Raw genomic sequence first — 24,632 nt, forward strand, 5'->3', positions numbered from 1 at the left:
TACGATAAAAACAATGGAATATTGGGTATATCTGCAGCTTGAGTGATGACAAGCCATTATCCCACTGCACTTTAAGTCTAACTCCTCTTCTTCACATGTCATGAGGCCTATTTTTAGTTGGTCAGCTTTTGTTTGTTTTTTAGGTTGGTATGTATGGTTCTGTAGTTTCCGTGTCTGAGAGTTCTGCTCTGAACGGGTTTCTGCAATAATAGCGCTGATGATTTCAGTTCCTGAATAAGTTGCTACAGTAGAGTCGGCAAAGTCTGTTACTGAATGGGTTCCTGTAGTTACAACAGGCAGTGAGTTCTTTGCTGAATGGGATTCTAAAGTAACATTTGTGCCAATGAGTTCAGTGACTGAACAGTGTACAAGAGATCTGCAAGAGCAAATGACAACCTTTATTTTAATCTGAAGTCGCTTTGAAACTATAAGCCATTATGGACCAAACCGATTTCACTCAGGAATGAAGAACATGTACAAAATTGTATGCATTATAAAAATATGCTAAAACAACCTCTCAGTTACTTAGCTGGCAAAATTATTTGCCGGCATATGAATGATAAATTATATTTCAATTAATGGCTTGCTATGGCAGTACTAAGTGATGATAATTTACACACCCCTTTACATAACATTTACCACAGAGAGCTTAGAGGGCCAGTACTGGGATGCATTCAGATCAGTCATAGCAACATACCCCAAAGGCTGGCAAGCCAGTTTCCAGCTAATTCGTTCAAGTAATTATTATCCTACTCACTCATATTTCAAAAATACTTTATATCTTGGTGTCAGACGTTCCGTCACAATTTGTGATGCACTGCTCCACGTAATAACGTTTCCCTATCCTTTACACATTTGTCTCACAGATTCCTGCGATTCAATACTTAGCAAATTATTCTAGATTCTGATGACTTTGCTCTAAAATACAAGCTCTAAAACTACTTAAAATATCACGAGTCACATTTCACAGAGAACGTTCTTGAGTTAAGCCAATGTTTTGCCTACTGAATACAAAATTTTGATTCAGCTCTCTTTTTTTCATCTTTAAACCATGCACAATTTACATTATTATGAAACAGTGCAATATTAGTACATCACGTGAGTGGAATGGGAGAAAAAATATGCCCTTTTAAACCTGAGCAAGATATCTGCTTTCTTATGCTGGAGAGCGAAAGCCACCCTGTTGAACAGAATTTTCTCTGGCGTTTGTTCAGATAGCTCACAATATTGCCAATGGCAACTTGAACAATTCCATAGCCTCCACCTCCCCCAAAAAAGGTATTTTTTTAAAAAAGATGTTTGATATTCACTCTAAGAGCTGCAAGAGAAAAGTCTACAAAACTGTACAGGAATTGATGTGAACTGCACTCTGGGGTGCTGGCAGGTTTGTAAATTCAGAATCCAGGCATTTTTTTAAACAACTGTTGCAGTACAACTAAAGGTTGACATACAGAGAACTACCACATCACTGCGTTACAGGTGTAACCGGACTGGTTACCTGCTCAAGGTCAAATGCAATTTTGTTTTTAATCTGTTCATATAAAATACAGGAGTATGCTGAATTGCACATTTACCACAGGCCATCATACAAAAATGCCAGTTAATGTATTCGGTTATTTTCAAGAGCAGTTCAATAAGCTGAACAATTGTAAAAGTATGCAGGCAGCTGGTTTAAAACTAGGCTAAGAGGAGAGGGGAATGGGGGAGGCAAGAGGCAGGCATTTGGCAAAACTGGCATGCTGGCTAGAAACTTGTCAGCAATAGTATCATCATTCCGCTGCAACAAATACTTTGGCATCAGTGAGCCACTGGACTGAGCTACATTACATGCAGTCATCTACCATGCTGACTTGCTTAGAGGGAGCGCAATAATGTAATTGTGCTTTCAGGTTCCAGACCTTTAGACATCCTTAGTAATAAACTAAAATTGCAAACAAATAAAAAAGAGAGCAAAAAACAAATGAATAATGAAAAGAAAACTGCACGATTAGAGAAGAGGGGGCAAATTCAAAAATACACAATAATGCTTCGCTCTGGCACTTGCAGACCTCGACGAGAAGAACATGCTAAAATTCTATTTGTATTCTTTTAAAAAAATATGAGAAGCTATGTCCATGACTTCGGCAAAGTCCGAATCCATGCAAGTCACTGAGGGGCAGGGCAGGACCGGTCCCATTAATGACATCTTCAGAGCAGAACAGGAAACTCTAGCTGAAGAACAGCCACAGGAACAAGTGATGGGTTGTTGTTAGGCCTTTCTCATCATGAAGAACTCAGAGATGCAGTCATCAAAGTGAAAAGGGGGACGAGAGGAGGAAACACATGAACTCAGAGAAATCTGTGGAAAATAAATTGTACATTTTGTTAGAATATATATCACGTGATTAGGTTTCGACTCTTCAGGCAGATTAGGTACATCATTATACTGTTAGGACAATAACAACTTGCATTTATATAGTGCCTTTAATGTAGAAAGATGTCCCAAGGTGCTTCAAAGAGGCGTAATCAGACAAAAACGGACCCTGAGCCAAAGAAGGAATGACCAAAAACTTAGTCAAAAAGGTGGGTTCTGAGGAGGGTCTTAAAGGAAGAGAGGGAGTTAGAAAAGCAGAGGAGTTTAGTAGGTCCTACAATCTGAATTTCCTAAACGGCAGAAGGCAAGGCTACCAATGGTGAAGAGAAGGTGGCGGGGGGGTGGCGGTTGTGCACAAGAGCCAGAATTGGAGAAATGCAGATTTCTGGGGGGGTTATGGAGATAGGGCTGAGTGAGTTATGAAACAATTTAAATATGAGGGTGAGAATTTCAAATTGGAGGCGCTAGGAGACCAGGAGTCAATGTAAATGCGAAAGGACAGAAGTGTTGGGTGAGCGGGATTGATGCAGGATAAGACATGGGCAGCAGGGTTTTGGATGAGCTAAAGTAATGGAGGGTGGAGGATTGGAAGAATCAAGTCTGGAGGTGACAAAGGCACGGATGAGAGTTTCAGCAGCAGATGGTTGGAGGCGGACGATGTTACAGAGGTGGAAATAGGCAATCTTCATGATGGAGAAGATATAAAATCGGAAGCTCAGCTTGGGGTCGAATAGATCACTGACGTTGAGAGCAGTCTGGTTCAACCTGAGACTCTGGCTGGGAAGGGGGATAGAATTGGTGGCAAAGGTACAGAGATTGTGGTAGCGACTGAAAACCATGACTTCAGCCTTCTCAATGTTTATCCGGAGGAAACTACACCTCATCCAAGACTGGATGTCAGACAAGCAATCTGACAGGGCAGAGGCAGTGGATGGTGCCAGATAGGGGGCTGGAGAGAGGACAATCAGTGCTAGAATTCTTTAATGCGCCAAAAAGACAAGATTAGGTCTGAATGCTAACCAGATACTCTAAGACTGACAACATCCAGAAAAGGTACTGGCTAGATCTTATACCTTTCAGAAGAACTGTAAGCTAAAATGTTTTTCAGCAACACAAAGTTCACTGTGCATCTCTCTCAATATATTCATGTCATTCTAAAAGAGCTTTCTTTTCCCATTTTTCTCCTCTTACTGCTGTTCACCGAAAAACATCCTCTTCTAAGAAAGGTGGTGTGCGGGGTCATGGACTGTTCTATGCCCGACATTAATATTGCTCAGCTGTGGACAGTAGGAGACAGGACTGAAATGAGCTGGGCTAGATGATGTCAGGGAATAACATGGTGGTCAGATCCTAACTGACTGAGACCTGCTCTTCCACCCATCTTCAGAGAGGCCAGTGGGGAGGGAGGGAGAGAGAGAGAGCGAGCTTCTTTGATGACATAGTTGGTAAATAAACTGCCCAACTGGTGCGCAAACATACCGACCTGGAAGTTTGCAGGATCAATCCCTAATCTGTGCTAAATTAGTCGATCTCATCCATGGAGACGGTAGGAACATTACAATTGATCTCAGTATTCCTAGGCTAGGGAGGAGAAAAATCAGCCAGAGTTGTTCTTCTGATCACCATCCAGTGACCTCAACTGCAAAGTTCACGTTTATGGGCAATGGACAAAGATAGAATTGGACTTTACTGCAATACTATCCTTGGTCAAATAGTCTGCCGTGACTCACTATCTAGGTTCATACTTGAAGAATGGCCATTCAAATGACAAATGAGAGGGCAACTGGTCTTTGTGCCCACTATGTGTCTAATAAGTCTGTGCTTTTAGGAGAGGAGGTGAGAAAATTGGAAGGAAGGGAAAACGGTAAAAAAAAGTATTAATATTAAAAGAGTTACATGCGTTTAAAATAAAATGCCCGATAAACAGTATTGGTGCAATGAACATTACTAGTTTTGGAATAAAGCTACATAAATGTAATTCCAATTATAAATCGATGCACATGAAGTCAATAACTTAAGATCTGATGATAGCATTTTAAATCAACTTTCCAAGACTATATATGGGTCTCTTTAGAGGAAAGATTTTTTTGGGTCTACACCCACGTGAGCCAGTGCACCTGAGTTCAGACCCATTAAAATCTCCTCTTAGATGTCTCAGGCTGTACACTGAGTCCTTTATGTGACATATTTATCTCATTTGTCCTGCTGAAAGATCACCTTCAAATTGTTTAAGGTGGAGATTTTTTTTCTCCTCACCAGTTTGTGACATCCTGTTTAGTTGAGGTATTTATGTTCATTCCGGGGGACTAGGCCTTAGTACTTACCACAGGTTTTATTTAAATGTTATCCAGCCTTTGTGTCAACGAGCTGCATCTGAACATTAACTGGTATGGGAGGACCTGCATAACCACCCTTGGACTGCATTTGGTTCTGAATTGAGCTCACCTAGAGACAGAAAAAGAAGAGGTCAGATGCAAATTGACTTTTTTTGACAGCACTTGACCACCACAGCTGCCCTTGCGTGCCGTGAGAAGATGCCCACCAGCGGGTTCTCTGAAACTTTCACAAACCCCTTACTTAGCAAGTGTCCCAGCGTGAGATTACAAGGGTGATGCTGACAATGACTAACTGCTTTTGTTCCCATCTCATGGTTACAGCTGAAATCAATGGCACAAAGGCCAGAGATTTCATTAACCTCTGCTGAAGTCCTAAAACATACAATTGGTCGTTTTGAAGCAGAAGATAAATTGAGTGCCTCGCAGCTGATGTATTCTGCAGTATCCTGAAGGGATAATGTCTGTCTTTCATAGGAGTTCTTCATATTATTTGGTGTTTGATTTACCTTTTGAAGGTCGAAGGACGTTTTGACTTTCTCACAAGTGAATGAACAAGTGGAATGCGCAGTCACCTTGTGTGATATTCTGTTTATTTTAAAAACTGTTATTGATTGTCTCAGAACATATACCTCTGGAGATAATTTGCATATATCTAATTAGGTAACTAATGAACCAGGGAGTATCTATGATTTTGTTACAAATAAGGCACTGATGTGTAAATGTTAATTTCTAGTAGAGAAGTTTCTCAGTGAGATGAGTATCTTTCCAGGAATAATAAGTTTTGTGGTAAATCAGGATTTTCTTCATTTTCGTGAAGCCATTACACACAAATATTTGCACTCCATAGTTGAGTTATCAAACTTTCCATCGGTTATACCAGGTAAGTGGCACTTAGCTGCTTGAGAGGTGCAAAAGGAGCATTATTACATGTGATGTGATTGCCCAGACAAAACAGGAGAATTGTGCCTAGCCATCATAATTGGCAGTTGTAAAAATCCATACAAAAGGATTATTCTGTTCTCTGCAAAAGAGAAAAATGTCCCTATAATCTTTTAAAAACTTTTCTCTTGTTATCTGAGACTGTCTTGACTTCCCAGTAACTGCCATGGGTCCAGAAGAATACCAGCGTTTGACTCCAAGTCAATCTATACATACATTTATTGTGAGTTGTACAGTGGTTGTCAGCCAATCAGAGCCATTCTGCATCCCTACCCACATTTTATAAAAACAATCAGTGTGAAATCTCCCTTTTGTGAAAAATTACTTAGACCCTCTCTAAGCCTCCAATTTTCACCGAGAGGATTATCAATGGTTTTTCTATTGGTGAAAACTGATGTTTTATAAACATTATTCTTCCCGCCACGTGGTCTCTCCTCTGCCAAGCACCATTCCCCAAACAATAGCTCGGGCAGGATAGCTCTTCCCAAGCCTCCAGCATTGGCACTCTGTGATGAGATTTAGGAGGTGTGCAGAAGCAAGTCTTGGTCAACTTTCCACCAGACTTCTATTTTTATCTTTCCATCTGCTTGGCTTATCTCCCACACAAGCCCATGTATGAAAGGGAAATCTATGTACCTATCATTGCACTCTGGTACAATGATGCACTGTACTTCCACTCTGCATAGTTGCATCATTAGCCATAGTATAGCAAAGAATGTTAGTGAAGGATTCCTGCAACTGGGATGCTCACAAAATTAACTGCAACACAGATGTAGCAAGGAAATATTTCACTAAAATACTGCAGCCTTCTTAAGGGTTACAATTTTAAATTATGCATTGTAGCGGTAAAAAGAAATTACAGTTCAGATTTGTACTTCAGAGGCTAGCTTGGCTGTGCCTTCTGTTTCAAATTCACTGGTTGTTTTTGCAAGCTTGGGAAATGTTAATTGTAAACATGAAATCCTTATTGAGACAGCACTCAGCATTTTACAGAGCAAATCCAATCCAGAAAACCTAACACCAACTTACTGTTAGTTTCATCCGGAAGGAAAAGAGGGAATCACATTACAGCTCCAATGGAGGATGGACAACATTTTCACATTTTTCCCACAGCCCAGTAGTAATAAAACCCACCAACTTCACCTCTTTGAGTGTCTGTCTGGCAAAGAGCAGAGGGCAACATGTGCCATTTTTTTTTGAGCCGGGAAAAACAAAACTTTATTTCTTGAGTGTACAGGGAATGAAGTTCTATAACTCTAACTTGACTTTCAGGTCAACATTTTGACTCACTTTTCCAAGCATGATTAATATGAGCCATATTTTCTCCTGATCAAAATGAATAAAGAACATGCTGGCTTTTTATTATTCAATCCTTGAAAGTTATAAGTAGTTAGGGTTTAAGAAAAAGTGTTACAATGTTCTTATCTACTTCAGAATATGCAAAATGCTTTATTTCTGTTTCTAAAAATCGCAATTATGCTTTCTGGTGGTCTGACGTGAATCGATAAAGTTCTGTCAGAAAAGGAGAGCATGAGTTCTTTAGTGGCACTCTCTAAATTGTAAATTGACAACACTTAAATTGCTTCAGCTATATTATTTATCATGAAGCAAATTCAAAACATGTATACTTGAACTGTGACTGAATCTTAGGATGTACAAATGAATTTAAATTTCAAACTGAATCCTGACATCATGGCTGTTGTAACATGAGTGGTCTAATGCTGTGTTTTATCTTTTGCAGACTTGCTTTGATCTTGACAGCTGATGTACTAATGTATTGGTTGATGAGTGACTGTACGTCTACTGTTGATTCCCTAGACTGCGTGTAACTATCTTAGCTGGACCATATTTTATTTTTTAAGTTTAAAAAGTAAGTTACTGCACCTCCTAGAGGCTAGTTCAAAGCGGCACAGCCAGGAACCTGGGAATAGAATCGAATTAATGCTTGGCCAAACATAACGTACTAGGTAAAGATTTAATCCTTTGGCTGATGCACATAATGATCTAGCTTATTGCGCACAACATCCTTTGCCACTTACACTTCCCACAGGAACTTCAACGTAGAATGAACAGCATTTTAGTTCCTCATACAAGATCACTTACAGAAGGATTAAATAGTGCTTCATGAAAGCATACCAGATACTAAAAGCAGTCTGAAAAGGGGAACCATTACTGTTATCATAGAAAAACAGGATTCAACTGGTTGCTGCAATACCAAAAAAAATTGAATTGAACTCTATTTAATAAAACAAAAAGTATATAATTGAGTATCTTGGTCCTGAGCTAACCCGAAGCAGAGAACTTCTAAATTCACCCATTTGTCATTCTGCTTCCAACACAAGTCTGATTGCTTAAGGACCCATTGTTGCCAATCAGGTTGATACCAGTTTCCAGCAGTGCTGTGGTAATGTACTGTGGTTTTACTGGACAGTTATGCTTCACATCTGGTGCCCGTGTGAAACAGTTTCACATTCCACTGGCACAAGACAAGACAAACTGCATAACTGCAGTTTAGGTCTGCTGATGTCACATCAATTTGGCATTAATCTAGTAGCATAAGGCCACCTGGAGGAATTATCCTTGCAGTGTTTGGTTTTGCAGCGGATGCAGAATGAATCGCTAACTACCCATAAAGTTCTATTTAAAACTATCAGGCAATCATCTGAACTACATTTAATCTTAAAATGTAACTTTGTCAGAAAAGAGCTGAGGGGATAGTCAGCTCTTTTCTAACTCTATTTGTTTACAGACATGCAGAGGACTATCCTTTATGAGAGCGGTAAACTCCATGCTATCTGCTTACTGCTCCAAAAATACTATCAGTGCCAAACCAGCACATGCAGTATAACTAGAATAATAGACTATTAAAGCATTTATGATCTGTTTTTTCTTAAAATAAAGGATTCTCTTTCTCCTTTCCCTCCCTTTTTCTTTATATTTTAAATGTTGCCCTTTGGTGACTGACAGCATTAATCCCTGCTTGTATCAGTTAGAACACAGCTGGCAAAATTGTTCAGAGCCCTTATTAACTTCAGGAATTAAATGAGTACTTCCACATACAGTGCTGATCTACACCCCTTTACAATTACCAACAAGGATATCGGCCAATAACATCCTTAGCTCTGGCTACAATTCTGACTGTTGACTCACATTCCAGTCTTTTCAATTGTAGCTGACAGTAGCCACTGAATGAGACCTAACTCCTAACCAGCTGTCATCAGAAACAAATACGAAGGGGTTTAAGACAACTGTTTAGTCCTGGTAAAAGCACAAAACGCAGAGTGGGCACTGGCTTCATTTCCTGTTATTTGAAATGTATGTTGAGAAGCTTTATTGGGGAGGGGGGAGAAGAGGAAGGGAAAAAATATTTTCCTTGATTTTTGGCTTTTCTCAGGAGTGATCCTCAAACTTTTTAAAATTTGTGTACTCATACTGGAAAAGGCATAACAAGGGCAGAAATGGGACAGCATTTAACACTGTTCATGTTTGATTCAGGTTAAAAGCAATCCATCTTAGCTATAATGTAACACCATTCTTCATATACCCTACTGTGCCAATCCTAATACTAATTCATATCATTTTGTGAATCAGACTTGTAAGGCCTCAAACGTCACAAACTCATTAGACATCATTAGAAAATACAGACTTCCCCACAATCTGAGTTAGACTTCAACCTTTAAAATAGAGTTGTACAATGTTCTGCACAACAGCTTTTAGGTGATAGGGCTATAACCCTACTTCATTTTACCACTGCTTTTTCCAATTTGTCACAGATATTTACTTGGAAGACATTATATATTTGGGGGAAGAATAAGATCTAAATTCACAATAGGTATGGATGGTATAGGGCTTTAGCACACTGGCCTTTCACTTCGAACTTGATTTCGAATCCTGCCCAAATTGATCTATCAAAGCCTCATTTCAATATCTGGCTGTAAGAATCATAACTGAAATCAGTTTGGTCACTCTTAACTCAATTCACAGTGAGCATGTTACTACACCACAAAATTATTTCTAACTTGCCATAAATTGGCACAAAGCACAAGCATAGCTGATATAGAAAATAGAAATGAAGGAACTCTTTAATAGATTAGATAAGTGGGTGAAGGAAAGGGGAATAAGGGGATTTAGAGACTGAGTGGGCAACATGGGATTAGGACCACTGCCCATGTGGAGGAGAAACACCAACACGGACTTGTTGGGCTAAAAGGCCTGCTTCAGTGTTGTAATTTCTAGTAATTCTACAATTGGGTTGAAATCATGTCATGTGATATTATTGACAAAGACATTGCTGCGCTCATATGAAATTCTTCGGTCCACTATGTTTTTTTTTACAAAGATACTAACCCAATTAGAATAATGCCTTCATTAAAATAGCAGACATATTCTTGCTAATATTGCACAGCAGAGTTTCAACCCATTTATTGGGGGGAGACAGAGTTGGTAAATACACTGCCTACAGAGCAATTGAGCAATATAAACCAGGAAGGTCCCAGGTTTGATCCCTGGTCTGCAGTGACTTTGGTGATCCTGGTCACGGAGATGGTAGGGTACTACAATTGACCTTAGTAGCCCCGAGCAAGTAAGAGGAAAATCAGCAAGGATTTCCACTCCTAATCATCGTACAACGACCCCTGCTGGAAAGTGATAAAGGGAGATGGAGCAAAGGCGGGTAGATGGAATTAAGATACAGATCAGCCATGATCTAATTGAATGGCGGAACAGGCTCGAGGGACTGAACGGCCTACTCCTGGTCCTACGATATTGGTTGAGAACAGAATCAGTTTGGCTGTGACGCCCCCAATTTTCAGATATCTGTCAGCACTCCATTTCTTAGCTCACACATGAAGAGCTCATGGATGAGTTACTGTAGAGGTGACAGCGCATATGGGAGCATATGCCCAGTATAAATCTGTTTTCAGGACAGGAGAAAATTATAAAGGGGGAAAAAAAAATCAGCAAAATTATAATACCAAGAGACAATTATATAAAGGATGGTTTAACCTAAATCAAAAAACTGTCCAATCTGCTTTTTACAGCATTATTTCATAGGGAACAGCTTGTACTCACGGAGTTCATTCCACTATTGAATACATCTCCTGATCCTACATGGGCCGTGTGAACAAAGTTTGTCGGCTCTCCTATCATGCTTCGATCAATCCGCCGTCGCCTTTTCTGAAACAGAAGAAAGGGTCGTCAGAATTCCCTCTCAGTCACACAGGTCGGTGAACCAAAAAAAAGGACAATAGCAACGATGTTGTTCCAGTTTCCATTAAAAGTACAGCTACTGTACCTGCTTCCATCAGGCAGGAACATTATCATCCCTTTACTAACCTGATGAATGTGTGCCAGTGTTTCTGGTATTTGGCTTGCACTCTGTACCATTATAGAAACAAAGTAACTAATGGCTTCCACTTAACATTATAGTATATAAATCCAGCCAGTTGTTTGTGTGGCTTTTACTTAATGGGGGCCCAGTACATGTACTACAAGTTTACTAAATCTACATAAATCGGTATGGTACAGGATACTTGAGACTCGATCTCATACCATAGAACTGCAAGATATCAGCCCCGAATTTAACTCGGAGCATGTTCAGGGCGGGAGGGAAACCCCCGCTGGGAGTTGAGCGTGATGCCTGGATCATTTTAACTCCCGGGCCTCATTTGAATTGTTCTGAACTATCTCCCGCCCGAAATAGGCAGGAAGGACGTCAAAGCTGGCGGGCAGGAGCGAGGATGTGGGAAGAAGCCGGATGCCGCTAGGAACCCAAGGAAACAGGCCACCGGCATAAGGTTAATGTTGGGGCGAGGGGGTTCCAAAAAGATGTTGATGCTGGAAGGGAGAGAGAAGGCAGGGTCTGGTTAAGCTCAAGGATAGCTTGTGGGACCTGGAGGATCACTCCTGATCCTACCTGCCCACAAGGAATCCTCACAGAAATTAAAACAAAATCCTTACCTTGGCCTCTTCTGGCCACTCTGCTGCCTCCTGCCAGGTTTTGCTGGCGGCTTCTGCGCCGTGCGGACCTCCTGATTTCTGGAGTTAGTCATATTGCACGCCGATGACGTAATCGGGCCTCGACCTCAGCATGTTAAGTCGGCATTCCCGTGCCTGAATTCTGCCTGGTTAAAACGGAGGTGCTGGGAAAACACTGGGACCCACCCACCACCATTATAACGGCCAGTCCACCCTGCTCATGCCAGGCAGGTTGGGTTAAAATCAGGGCTACAAAGTCTGATCTTGCTAATAAAACTATTAGCTAACGCAGGTCCTCGGCTACGGCCTCCTGCCGCGCTCATCCAACTCCCGCCCACCGGCCTGACGTCAATGATGCCAGATTCAGGCCTGGTGTATTTAAATGGAGCCCGGGTGTTAAAATGGCCTGGGCCTCACATTGGCAAGCCAAGGGAAGCTTGACGCTCGCCCCGAGTTAAAATCGAGGTGAATGTGTCACGGCCTTTCAGAATCAATTTTTAAAAAAGATTATAGGGATTGTACAACACTCAGCAGCACAGTGACCCGACTCACTGAATTACCAATCCCAGTCTCATGACTGTGCTCATAGGCCAGGCTATTTACTGTTGGGAGGGAGTGAAAGAAAGAACTTGCATTTATATAGTGCCTTTCATGACCTCAGGACGTCCCAAAGCTCTTTACAGCCAATGAAGTCCTTCTGAATTGTAGTCACTGTTGTAATGTAGAAAAATAAGGATTTCTCTGCAAGCCACTTTAGTGCACTTTCTACAGGGTGAGCTACAAACCTTATTGGCAGGAGGTTTTGTGAGCCGGTTTCTAACCTGTCCATTCACAGTTGAACATGGAGAGCAACCAACAGAACAATGAAGAAAAGAAATGATACACCACCATCTTCCAATTACTCTCTGTTCTCAAATAATGCAACAAGTTTGGGAAAGAAACCACATTTTAAAATGCAAATAAATGCTTCTTTTTTTTAATATGTTGCTTTACTTGAAGGAAACCCTGGCCTTAAGGAAACTCTGCATAGACATTGGGAATCTAGGGTAGGCAGGAAGACGCAGCAGCAAAATTTTAAAAACATTCTCCGTAAGAGAATCTAATGATGAGCAAGGAACTCTGAGATTGACATTTTCACCGATGTCTCCCAAAGCCATCTCAACTGAGATTTCTGTCAGTTACAACGTAAAACAGTTAGCAGTGCATTCATAAACACGGTAGAATGAGACCCTTCATTCCAACAACAATTTGCATTTATATGGTGTCTTTAACTTAGAAAAACATCCCAAAGCACTTTGCAGAGGTGCAATCAAAAAATGGATGCCAAGCCAAACAGAGAGATATTAGGAGAGGTGACCTAAAGCTTGGTCATAGACACAGGTCTTAGAAAGATCTTAAGGGAGGAGAGGGAGGCAGAGTGTGGGGCCTAGGCGGCTGAAGGCACAGCTGCCAATAGTAGAACAAATGGAGAGGGAGATACAGAAGAGGCCAGAGTCAAAGGATGTGGAGTGACGGTCAAGGACATTCAGCCACTGATCTTCGGGTCAGCGTTCTCCAAGGCGGCCTTTGAGACACACGACAACGCAAAATCGTCGAGCAGAAGTTGATAGCCAAGTTCCGCACCCACGAGGACGGCCTCAACCGGGATCTTGGATTCATGTCACGCTACACGTAACCCCACCAGCAAAAAGGGGAAAAAAAAGTTATGTGTTTTAATATTCTCTCTCTCTCTCTCTCTCTCTCTGCCATTTGGGTCTCTTTCTTTCTGTCTGTGTAATTGACACAATGTATATCCAGTGTACTGGGACGTGCTGTTCTCCGTGACTGGCCTGTTTGAACAACACCACCACCTTTTGATTGGTGTGATGCTGTCCCAGCCTAATATAAGATGTGCGATTTGAGAATCTTTCACTCATTCACCTGACGAAGGGGATAATCTCCGAAAGCTTGTGATTTTAAAATAAAATTGTTGGACTATAACCTGGTGTTGTCAGAGTCAAAGGAATGGAGGTTACGGAGATAGGGAGGTGCTAGGCCATGAAAGGATTTAAACACTAAGATCAGAATTTTAAAATTGAGACATTAGGAGTCTGAGAGCCAATGTAGGTTAGCAAGGACAGAGATGAAAGGCAAGCAGGACCTGATGCAGGATAGGATAGGGGTAGCAGAGTTTTGGATCAGCTGAAGTTTACGGAAGGAACATTTTAAAATATTGTCTGTAGCACAAGACCATAAAATTATAAGCAAGTACATCGGTAGAGAACACAGCAAAATGCATGGATAATACATACCTAACTATCAAATTACATGCCAACCATCTGCATTTTATGCGTACAGTCGATGTTCCGGATTTAGTGGACAGGATTGTCCTCCCAGTGACAACATTCTGATGGTACCACTGAAATCACGACCCAATTTTCTGGGATTCATACTGAATATTTGGTTCCTGACAGCATTACTGCCAAGAGGGAGCAGGCCACTGCCTGGCCCGACAATGTAGATAAATCTATATTAAGGAGGAATTTTACTGCAATGCTTGGGATTTCCAATTCAGGAGGGCTATGAAGACAAAAGCTTCATAAATAATTCTAAATTATTAAACTTGCTCAACTTTTACAGCCTACAGCATGAGACAGATTGCTTCATGCGTACAATATAAACCTTACAATATCTGACATACAAAACACAACCTTTGCAGGATTTAACAGGCTTAGTTGCCATATTGCATAGGTCCCAGTGAGTCACACAAACCAGGAAGGTGTCAGGTCTGATTGCCATTCTGCACCGAGTTAGTTAGACTCAGACAGAATTGTGAAACTGGTGCAACAACTGGCCTCAGCAGCCCTGATCTAGTTACTGGGGAAAAAACATATCAACCAAAGTTCCTGTTTGTGATCGCTATTTATTAACTCCTGCTGGAAAGAGTCAAATGTCCAGCACTCGGGTGAGATGCTGCAATGCTGTATCGCAGCATGAATCCACCTCTTCACAAAAGGAAGGGAAAAGAACGGAAGGACAAGAGACAAAAAGAAGTGTAAAAACCCACATCAATACTTCCCTGCTGCACCCACGGAATTGCCACAAGCAAAGCACATTTTCCTTAGTAAGCAATTTGTGGATTGCTACAGTTATACTCAGCAATGTCTTAAGAGGGAAATCACAAACACTCTCAAAACTTGTACAAATGCAGCGCAGATGGCCAGCTTGTGGATAGGCCTTTAATTGTGGACTAAAGAATACCAGATGGATTTTTTAAATACAGTATTCCTAGCCTGGAAAATTAAAGTGCAACTGCTTATTGAAAGTTGAAATATGTATTTATTTGGATTTTGTTTCGCCTGTGGATTCCATTCACAAATTATTTCACAACAGAGGGTCTCCTTACAATCACATTATTCCCTACCTTTTTCTCTATATGAATTTTGTAGTAAACCTCTTGGAAAGCAGAAAGAGGGTTTCAGTTCTCTAACTACAGCATGCTTTACAGCCATTTGGTCTCCTGGCCGGCCTCCCATCTTCCACCATCTGTAAACTTGAGTTCATCCATAACTCAGCCGCACGTATCCTAACTGTTCACCTATCACCCCGGTGGTCGCTGACCTACACTGGCTCCCGGTCCAGCAATGCCTCAATTTTAAAATTCTCATCCTTGTGTTCAAATCCCTCCATGGTCTTGCTCTTTCCCAAGTCTGTAACCTCCTCCAGCCCTACAACCCCGCCCCCGCCCCACCCTGAGATCTCTGTGCTCCTCAATTCTGGCCTCTTGTGCATCACCGATTTTCATCGCTTCACCAGTGGCCGGCCGTGCCTTCATCAACTTAGGCCCTAAGTTCTGGAATTCCCTCCCTAACCTCCCCGCCTCTCTCCTCCCTTAAGTCGCTCCTTTTGATTGTGGTCACCTGTCCTAATATCTCTATGTGGCTCAGTGTCAAATTTTGTCTGATAACATTCCTGTGAAATGCCTTGGGACGGTAAAGGTGCTATATAAATGTAAGTTGTTGTTGCAGGAAAGTTAGTGATGCATCTGAATTTAAAGTATTTGAAAAAAATTTGGAAATTCTTATTCACCTGCAGGTGAATAATTTATATAACCAGACATGAGGAAAAATGGAACTTTGTCTTAAACATTATTCCTCTGTCGAAGCAAATCAAGTCCTTAATTCTAATATCTGGTCCTAAGGAACCAAATTGAAATATCCAAAAATGGATGCACTGCCAAAAACAGAGTTACTCATGGTCATTCCTTGCCTTTCCAGATGGGCTTGCCATTTCAAGAGATGGAATTCCTATCCCCTATTGCACATATCTGGAAATCTGTGCCCTTCTGCGCTAGGAGGTGTGTACAAATTTACTGTCTTCAGGATTATGAACCAATTGGGCTCCTGCAAGATTATTTGAAAAAAATATAAGACTAGATTAGACCAGTTACTACAATTAAGATTGACACAGTGATAAAGACAGGAAGACAACTACTGAACTCAACCCAACCCATTCAAGTCTACATGCTTGTAATTGCGGAATAACAGTAGAACTATTTTGTTTTAAAAAGTGTTAAAATTGGCTGGACAAGTAGATACTCATGTTTTTGTGTGACGTGGTGTGGATGTATGATTAAGTTTTTGTGCAGAGCAGCAGTAATATATCTGTTGGGCCCATGGGCAGTCAATCTACTGCACGAAGCACTGCACACTGGACTCCAACTAAGAATAAGTAGCTCTGCTCACTTATTAGAACCTGAATGGCAGTACAGCTGGCCACCTGTTTTTCTTAAAACCTTCAAAACTTCTTTTTTGGTATTCTTCCTATCAGCAGCATCTATACTGTAGCTGTACAACACTGTTTACTAGCACAGGACCATCCCCACCACAGGGCCTCATTACTGCCATACATTTCAGCACTCGATGCTCATCTTATATCAGACCTTTATCATTAGATTGCTGCCAGGAAGACAACAACTTACACCAAAACTGCAGTGTAAAATGGGCAAGACACACTGCTGAAAGTGGGTGATGCAACATTACAAAATACATTCACTTTCCTTTCTTGTGGAAATACCTAGAGTGTAATTCCTATGGAGGCTACAGTTTACATTCTTGTGTGCAATTGTCCTCCACTTTTTCTTTGCCCAGGGCTTTGCATCATAAACACTCCTGACTGCAGAAGAAGGAGTCGAGTTTCCTAGTGGCAGAGATGGCAATATTGCTAAAAGACAGCTGTCGCTGACCAGTTACACAAAGTGACTTGAGGCTGGGTATTTCAATTCAGAAAATGTGTTATTTCTAAGTAAAGAAAGTCTTGCATTTATATGGCGCCTTTCACAACTTCAGGACACCCCAAAGTGCTTTACAGCCAATTGAGTACTTTTTTGTACAGAGAATTATAAGAGTGTTGAAATCATTCATGAGATCTATTGAAAAATCACAGAACCAGTTTGGACTTTTGAGGGAATTGGTCAGAATGCTCTTATAACTCAATGCCTATCGAAGGTTATTCATTGGCACTCCTGATGTCATCTGCTATTTTTAATATCTCATCATTTTTTCCAGAACTGCTTTTTGTGCTGATATCTTAATCATTGCTCTTTGTACACTGCTTTCTTATCCAATTACATATCCTATTTAAGTTCTGTTTAGAAACACACTAAGAATCACACATCTTAGAAATATTTTAATAGAGGGCTGCACAATATAAATGATCTGTTTCAACAAGGATGTTTACAGCAACACAGAACAAGCTCAGTCAATTAATGTTAGTTATTAGTCTTGATGAGCCCTGGGACTAACATTAGAAATTAACTCAATTATCCAAAATGTGCAGCTCTAACTGACAAGTATACACTGCACCAGAAGCAGAGTTCAGGGAGCTGCACAATACTTTCTTGAAGTAGAAAAATAAATGGGAATTCTATGCTGGCATAAACTTTTACACCTTTCCAGTCTTTGACAGTAGATTTTATACATGAGTGTAGTTGCATTTACAATTCTGGCAGAATTTCACACCGAAACAGTGAGGGGCAGCATTCTGAAGTTAAATATAAATCCCATATTGGAATGAAGCAGAGGAAGCTTTACTCTGCCTCTAGCCTATGCTGTACCTGATACCAACCACGGGTGTCAAAAATGGAATAATATTATGTTGCTCAGCATCAACATCCTTCATCTTGATGAGCACAACAAGTATACAGCATCAGCTCTACAATGAAACCCTGTTCAAAGCTACTGACTTGAAGTGGTTGTGAAGTGACTTATTTAATGCAACAGATTTATCACCCAACTTTTTAGTTCTGATGATTAATTCTATAAATAGAACAATCCAATAGATAAGGTGGATCCCTTGCTAAATAATTATTAAACTCCTTGACAAATTTTGTTATTAGGAGGCATCAGTGGAAAGCTCTCCTGATTTCATGAACATAATAGTTATCAGGAAATCTGGTCAAGAGATCCTCGATTCATCAAAGTCGTTCATGTTCTCAAAAATTGTTGACAAAACACTGGCTAAAAGTAAATAGGCATGAGCAATTTGCTCTATTTTATCAACAAATTCAAACTCAAACTCACCAATGTTAATATCCTCAACCAAGATATTAACAAAGACAGACAGATAGATAAGCTGCTTATATTATTGATACTAGAGAATCTCCGTCAATGGAAAAGAAAATCGGACGGGTTATAAAAATAGGCTACTGACCTGCTGTCATACATTTCCTGCCCAGCGGGAACTGTTAGAATTGAGCCCAAGGAGTTATTAGCTTTTATGTGAAACTTTAGTTTGAAACCTTCTTAAATTCACCTTCTAGTTTGTATTCAAATCATTTTCAAAACCACGTGACTGAAATACTGTTTTACACTTGACTTGACTTTTCATTAAATAAATTTATAGACTGGTTTGACATTTTAAAGATAAACCAAAGCATGCAAAGATGTGCAATAAGTAGGACATTGTTACAGGCACTTCAAACACTGAAAAATTTATTGGGGTTGAAAATCTGTGGGCGCGACATCCCAGCAGTTGTGCCAAGGAACACCCATCTGAGACCTCTGGCACAGACCCTACCAAAATATGTGGGGTCAGGGGGAGGTCATTATATTTAAATATGCCCGGTGGGTGCCCACACCACTAGGGGCACATTTTGAGCACCCATCAGACAGGGTAAGCCACATAATGCAGTGGAGGTTTGGGGTGCTGACCCTCTCCAAAATATCTTGGAGTGCATTCAATGGACTCCTTTAAAAGTGGACTGAGAAAAACCTTAAAAATTTTAAACATCTTTGGATGTCCAGGCTATATACAAGGACCAGAGGTGCACTCCAACATTCCCCAGTCAGTAAGCCAGTACGTCCCTTTAATGCTCCACCAAGTCGGGGGATGAGGAAACTCCCCCAAATTAGACCCTATGGAAATTGGTGGGGAAGACTGGGACCCAGCCCTTCTGCCACACTCTCGCCAGGCTTACAACAGGAATGCGCCGGAATGGCTGTTGATTTTCGGCCTCATTGTATAGATAATTTAAACCATTCTCCATTATTGGAGTTTAATAAGTTAATCGACCCACTTTCCTCATATTTGATTCATATGCTCCCCTCCTTTTCGGTTGTGATTTGTTGCTGTTTTATGACTATGAAATTTAAGTTAATCAGGTGCAAGTGGGATACACACTTTGCATATCAAGTGTGATGCCTGAACGTTGAGTGACCAAACAAGCGGTCCTTAAAGGGACAGCCGCAGGCTGTTCTGAAAACACACAAACAAATGCTGTGGCACTGATTTTTGTGGGAACACGAGGAGCACGAATGCTCCTTGTAGACCCATAAAAATGTTCCCAACCGCTGCCATTCCCTTCGCCACCCCCCGCCCTTTCGGGTCCGACTTCTGGCTCAGCTCTGTGGAGGAACTGCCAGATCTCCCACCCCTCCTGATCGGCGGGCTTCCCCATAGCTTTCATTCAGTGCTGGCAGTTCGCCAAAATTGTTCCAATGAGTTCTGATCGCGAAAATCGGTTGGGCCTTGCACCGATTCCATCAGGAGGGCTTGCAAGGCCTGCCTCCCGCCTGATGGAAATGGACACACAAACGTTCACCTCCCTGTACATATTACAGACTATGAGATGGGGATATGCTTATTATGCAACACTTCTCCAGAGTGAAGCCAACGTGGTCAGACCCTGAATATATGTGGCATTACTGTCACCTAAGATGGCAAATAAGCCTAGTCGTCAATGAGCAGCTTCTCTGCCCCCAAGTAGATCTTCAAGAGTGTGGAAGGTATGAAGCTGCTAGTGATGTGTGGAATGGATAAAGAGTCAAGGACATTGTGTACTAAAAACATTGGGACGGCCTGTAAACACAAGAAACCTCAACTCAGACACAGATTAATTTGTTTAACGCACTAACTACTTTTACATGGAATGCCCCTTAAATCATCTTCACTCGTGCTGGTGAGGTCAACATGCTATAAAAGCATTGATGCTTTGGAGACACTTCTTCCTGTTCAATTCAAATGGTGAGTGGAACTTCTCAAAAAATATATGTGGTTGTTTGTCTCACTGTGGTTTTACAGGAGAAAAAAAAACAAGAAGTAAAAGAAAAAGAACACACAAGTACAATTACAAGTAACCTCCTGTAACTGCTTTCCAGACAGTAGCTCCATCAGCTTCTCACTGAATGGAAAACCCTGCATTGAGTGGGTTGTGCTGGACAATACCACCAGCTAGTATCCAGCACAGGTAAGTTCTAGAGGTGCTTCAGGAAGCAAGCATTATTTTACTGTGTTTTCAAGACACTTTTCTGATAGTTTTACAATTTACCGTCAGGATACAGGCCACTTATAAAGATTGAATATATGCCATTCACACCGAAGAAACCCACAATAAGCACTGTCTTCAATAATTTACTTTTTAAAAATGTAATTAAAAGTTCCTATGTTTTTTCTATTCCAACATCCGGGTTTTCTCCTTTTCTGTGGGCAAGTTTTCAGCCTCCCATTGATATCCCTCCCCCTGCTCTGACAAGACGAAGAACTCACAATGTGGGGGCAATAACGATCGTGAATGCAAACCTGCTTTCAATTGTGCCACAGCCCAGTGGCTTAGTGTGCCATCTCAGTGCACCAAGCCCCTATCATTTACTTCATAATAGTTTAATCATTTGACTGTAGACACTATGAGAAAACACAGGGAAAAATAACTGCTCCACAATCTAGAGGTCAATCTTCACAGGCATTGAGTAGCAGTGGAAAGTTAACATGATGCAGTTTTACATGTTTAGACAGTACCAGGTACATCAATATTCTTGAGCTTTCCGTACCTTTCTGGGGGGGGAAAGAGGGGGGAAATTATGCTTATGAGCATTCCTATTCATTGCCAGTCTCATATGTGAGGTGATGATCTGCTTCCTTAGGACAGTGATCTCATGACTACATGTAGCAGTATCTCTACATATTACTGATATATGGGTTGTTAGAGCATGGAATGCTTTGCCAGAGAGAGGGGTTGAAGCAGAGACCACTGCATCTTTTAAGGGAAATTTTTTTTTAAAAAGTGTCAGAGGAAGATACAGGGCTATGGGGAGAGCACAGGGCAGAGGGATTAGTTTTAGATTGCTCTAGCAAAGATCCAGCAGTGACATGATGGGTCGAATGGCTTCCAGCAGTGCTGTAAATTTCTATGGTTGTCTTGCTTTGCAAAAAAAGAGAAAACCTTCCCAAATCTCACAGCCAGGTGAAGGCAGAAAGAGTAACACAAAAAACGAAAAACAGAGGAAAAGAGACATGGAAAAGTGGGCGACAAAGAAGAACAATATATTAATGCCTTTTTGCCGTCTCCGACAGGCCACTTGATGGATGCAACTTGCCACTTTTAGCCATGTTTATGTTTTTAAGATGAGGCAACGTCCTTGGTACGTGGCTTGTGACTGAAAATCTCTCACCTAAGATCTGTCCAATGTCAACAGTTCTAATGAAACCAAGCTGGGCACACTGCAATGTGTGTCCTCGGGCTGCTACAGCTCTGGTAACTTTTAAACATCAATGTGTTGTGCTCGACATGCTTCTACATACTCACAGCGTAATTAAGGATTTTATATTGCTGTAGGGGATGGGAGTTCCACAGTGTATCTCCACAAATCTCAAAGAAGAATATAGTTCATCAGTGCAGTTCAAGTCTGAGGCAGTCATGTTGAAACTGTATAGTGTTCTGATCAGGCTGTGTCTTGAATTCTGCAGTTCTGATCAGAGACACAAGTCAGACATTCAAACTCAGAAGTATTGCAGAGAAGTGCCACATGACTTGATTCCTCCTAACTCACTCCTCTGGCACTAGGGAAGGTTAGAAAAACTGTGACCCTTCAGTCTGGAAAGGAGACAAATGATAGGGGATCTTACAGATTTATACCAGGTGGAATACAGAAAGGTTAACCATGAGCACTATTTCAAGTTAAACCATGACTAAAGGACAAGATGACATAGGGACAAACTAGTTAAAGGCAAATTCAGAACTTAGGTTACAAACATTTCTCTGTGCAAAGGGTGATTAACACCAAGAATAGTCTTACAGGTAGGGGGTAGGATGGCAAAGACAAAATCTCAAATCATTCAAAAAGCAGTAAGATGTTGTAACGGGGTGGGTGGGGGAGGGGGCGTCACAGGCTTCTATGGGAAGCTATGCTCGATGGGCCAAATTGCCTTCCTCATCTATACTTATCTTTGCAAACCTTTGCCACAGTTATATGTTTTATGGAGACAGAGCATCAATCCCCATCCCCTGCCCCCCCACCCCCAAATCAACTAAATGTTGTTTTAAACCAACTCCCTTCGGAAAAAAGCTAATAGGCTCCCTTGCTAGCTCAGTAAGTAATTAAGCCATACAGAGTGGGAAAGTTCCAGGCTTGTTTCCAGACTGTGCCAACTTAGCTAGTCTCAGACAGGCAGAGGTAGGAGTGCTACAAGTGGTCTCAATACCATTGGGTTAGGGAGGGGAAAGTCAGCCAGGGTTCCTGTTCCTGATCATCGTACCTCAGTAAGGAGCCACACCTTCAAAAGAGTAGAGGAAGGCAGAAAACTGGTGAGGAAAAACAATTCTGACCCCTCACCCCCAGACATTTTGAACAATTTATCCTTTTCGTAATGGAACAATAAAATTGAATTTCTTTCTATTGCCACCCCCCACTGCGTGCATGTTGGCGTTTTGCTTCATGAGATTCACATAACTAATTTTTTTTTGGAAGACTCGTGTATTCCCACACTTGCTGCCAAGTCCGTAAGTGTGCTGTTGTGAAGCTCAACATATTGTTTTCTGTCAAAATTCTGATTTATATTGACCCTGGGAGATGTGTGTGTGTGTGTCAGTTAAGTTTACATCGACTGTGAGGAGCCTGGATTTTCTTCCAGCTGCAGCAGGTATAAGTATGTGGCAGCCTGTTTCACAGCAGATGCTTGAAAACAATAAAATCACTCACAAGTACTTGATGAGATTCAGCTACATTCAAAATGAAGCGGTAGAAATAGGAGGGGGGGGGGGAATCCCTTTAGGCATGGAATGTGTGTAATCGATCCATCTGCACAATTAATGCATCAGAGAGAAAAAAAAAGAGGCTGAGACAGAGAAATCCCCCCCACCCCACCAATTCTGGAGCTTAATGGATAGTGTGAAGGCGGCTGAGCGAAACAGTATATTAGAAGACAGGTCTTGGCCAGCACTGAAATTCAGTATGATAAATAAGTCCACGGGGACACTGGATAACTCAAAAATGATGTTGGCTCTATAGGATAAGCTTTGCACTGGGAGCAGAGCCTCACATAATCAGCCCTTGACTCTATGGGGAGAGTAAGCTTTCCAGTACCTTAGTATCAGGCAATGAATAGCCACTGCTTGTGTGCGTGTAATTTACATAAATTGAGGACAGGCTGACAGAAATTGTCAACCATTTCATGCTGGAAGCTAAGGAGGCTTGTTAAGAACAACTTAAACAGCCTTTACATAGCTCCATAAACAGCTGCAGGAGTCTCATTTTTAAAGGGGTGGAACTCCAGAATGCATTTTCTCTTCAAATGGGGAAATGTACTCAGCCATCAATCTGTTTATCAATTTGGGGGGGGGGGGGCGGGGGGGGGGGGGCGGGAGCTGCTCCAACTTTACCTTTACACACTCACCTTTACCATCAACTAGAAGCATGATTTCACGTGCAAAAGGGTAAACAAGTGATGGGTACAGTACTAATTATCCATTTCAGACTTAACTCTGCAGTGTCTTCATCAGAATCCTTACAGATCCAACATTTTAATCAACGTGTTGCTGTGAATCAAACAAACATCGCCCCCCCCCCCCCCAAATATTTACGGGGAGGGCACGGGGGAACGCAGGGAAAAACCTGGCAAGGCCGAGGACGTGGAGGTCCTGCTGCATTTGGCGGCAGGACCTCATTATCATTTTTTCCTTCCATTTTCTGCCCGACAGCCAGACAAATAGACAGGCTGGCTGGTGGGCAGGAAAACCAGCAGCAGGAGGCCACAGCCAGGGACCCTTGAGGACAGTCCCCAGCAATTGGGAAGGGGGAGGAAGAGATCGGGGCTTGGTGGGGGTGGGGAGGAGGGAGAGAATAGCAATCGGGAGGGAGGGAGCCAGAGATTAGGGCTTGGTGGGGGTGAGGAAGAGATGTCGCCAATCGCAGCAGGGGAGAGGCGCCGCGATCAGCAGAGGGGAGGCCTAAGGCTTCGGTGAGGGGGAGCACTCCTGCTCCACCTGGCCCACCACGAGTGCCATAAAAGGCACTTACCTTCTTGAGCCGGCAGCTCCTGCTTCCCTTTTACTGCAGGGTTTCCCGAGTCCTGGGAAACCAGGCCGGCAACTGTTAAATTTAAATCAGGCTCCCAACTGCACTTTGGGGAACCTGATTTAAATATGTTAATGAAGTGTCCCGCCCTTGCACGACACCCTGCCTGCTGCCGCGGTGGGTTGGGGGTCGCGTTCCCCGCTTTTAAATTTTTAACCCTCCTCCGATTCTCTCCTGACCATCGTTTGGGGAGGTAACATC

At 41.8% G+C, this 24,632-nt stretch overlaps 1 protein-coding gene across 3 annotated transcripts in view; it reads right to left on the reverse strand.

Annotated features, from left to right (window-relative positions):
• Positions 1 to 377: 377 nt before the first annotated feature.
• The window catches only part of cdc42se2 (CDC42 small effector 2), a 148,727-nt gene continuing 124,472 nt past the window's right edge, over positions 378 to 24,632 (reverse strand). For all 3 annotated transcript variants that reach the window (XM_067983249.1, XM_067983251.1, XM_067983250.1), the window contains exons 3-5: positions 10,699 to 10,803; positions 4,678 to 4,798; positions 378 to 2,338 (exon numbers count right to left, since the gene is read on the reverse strand). In XM_067983249.1, coding sequence (XP_067839350.1) covers positions 4,697 to 4,798; positions 10,699 to 10,803 — 207 coding nt within the window. In that variant the 3' untranslated portion in view covers positions 378 to 2,338; positions 4,678 to 4,696. The remainder of the gene's footprint in view (positions 2,339 to 4,677; positions 4,799 to 10,698; positions 10,804 to 24,632) is intronic.

Source organism: Heptranchias perlo, chromosome 4 (assembly GCF_035084215.1).
Source record: "Heptranchias perlo isolate sHepPer1 chromosome 4, sHepPer1.hap1, whole genome shotgun sequence".
In the NCBI taxonomy this organism is placed as follows: Eukaryota; Metazoa; Chordata; class Chondrichthyes; order Hexanchiformes; family Hexanchidae; genus Heptranchias; species Heptranchias perlo.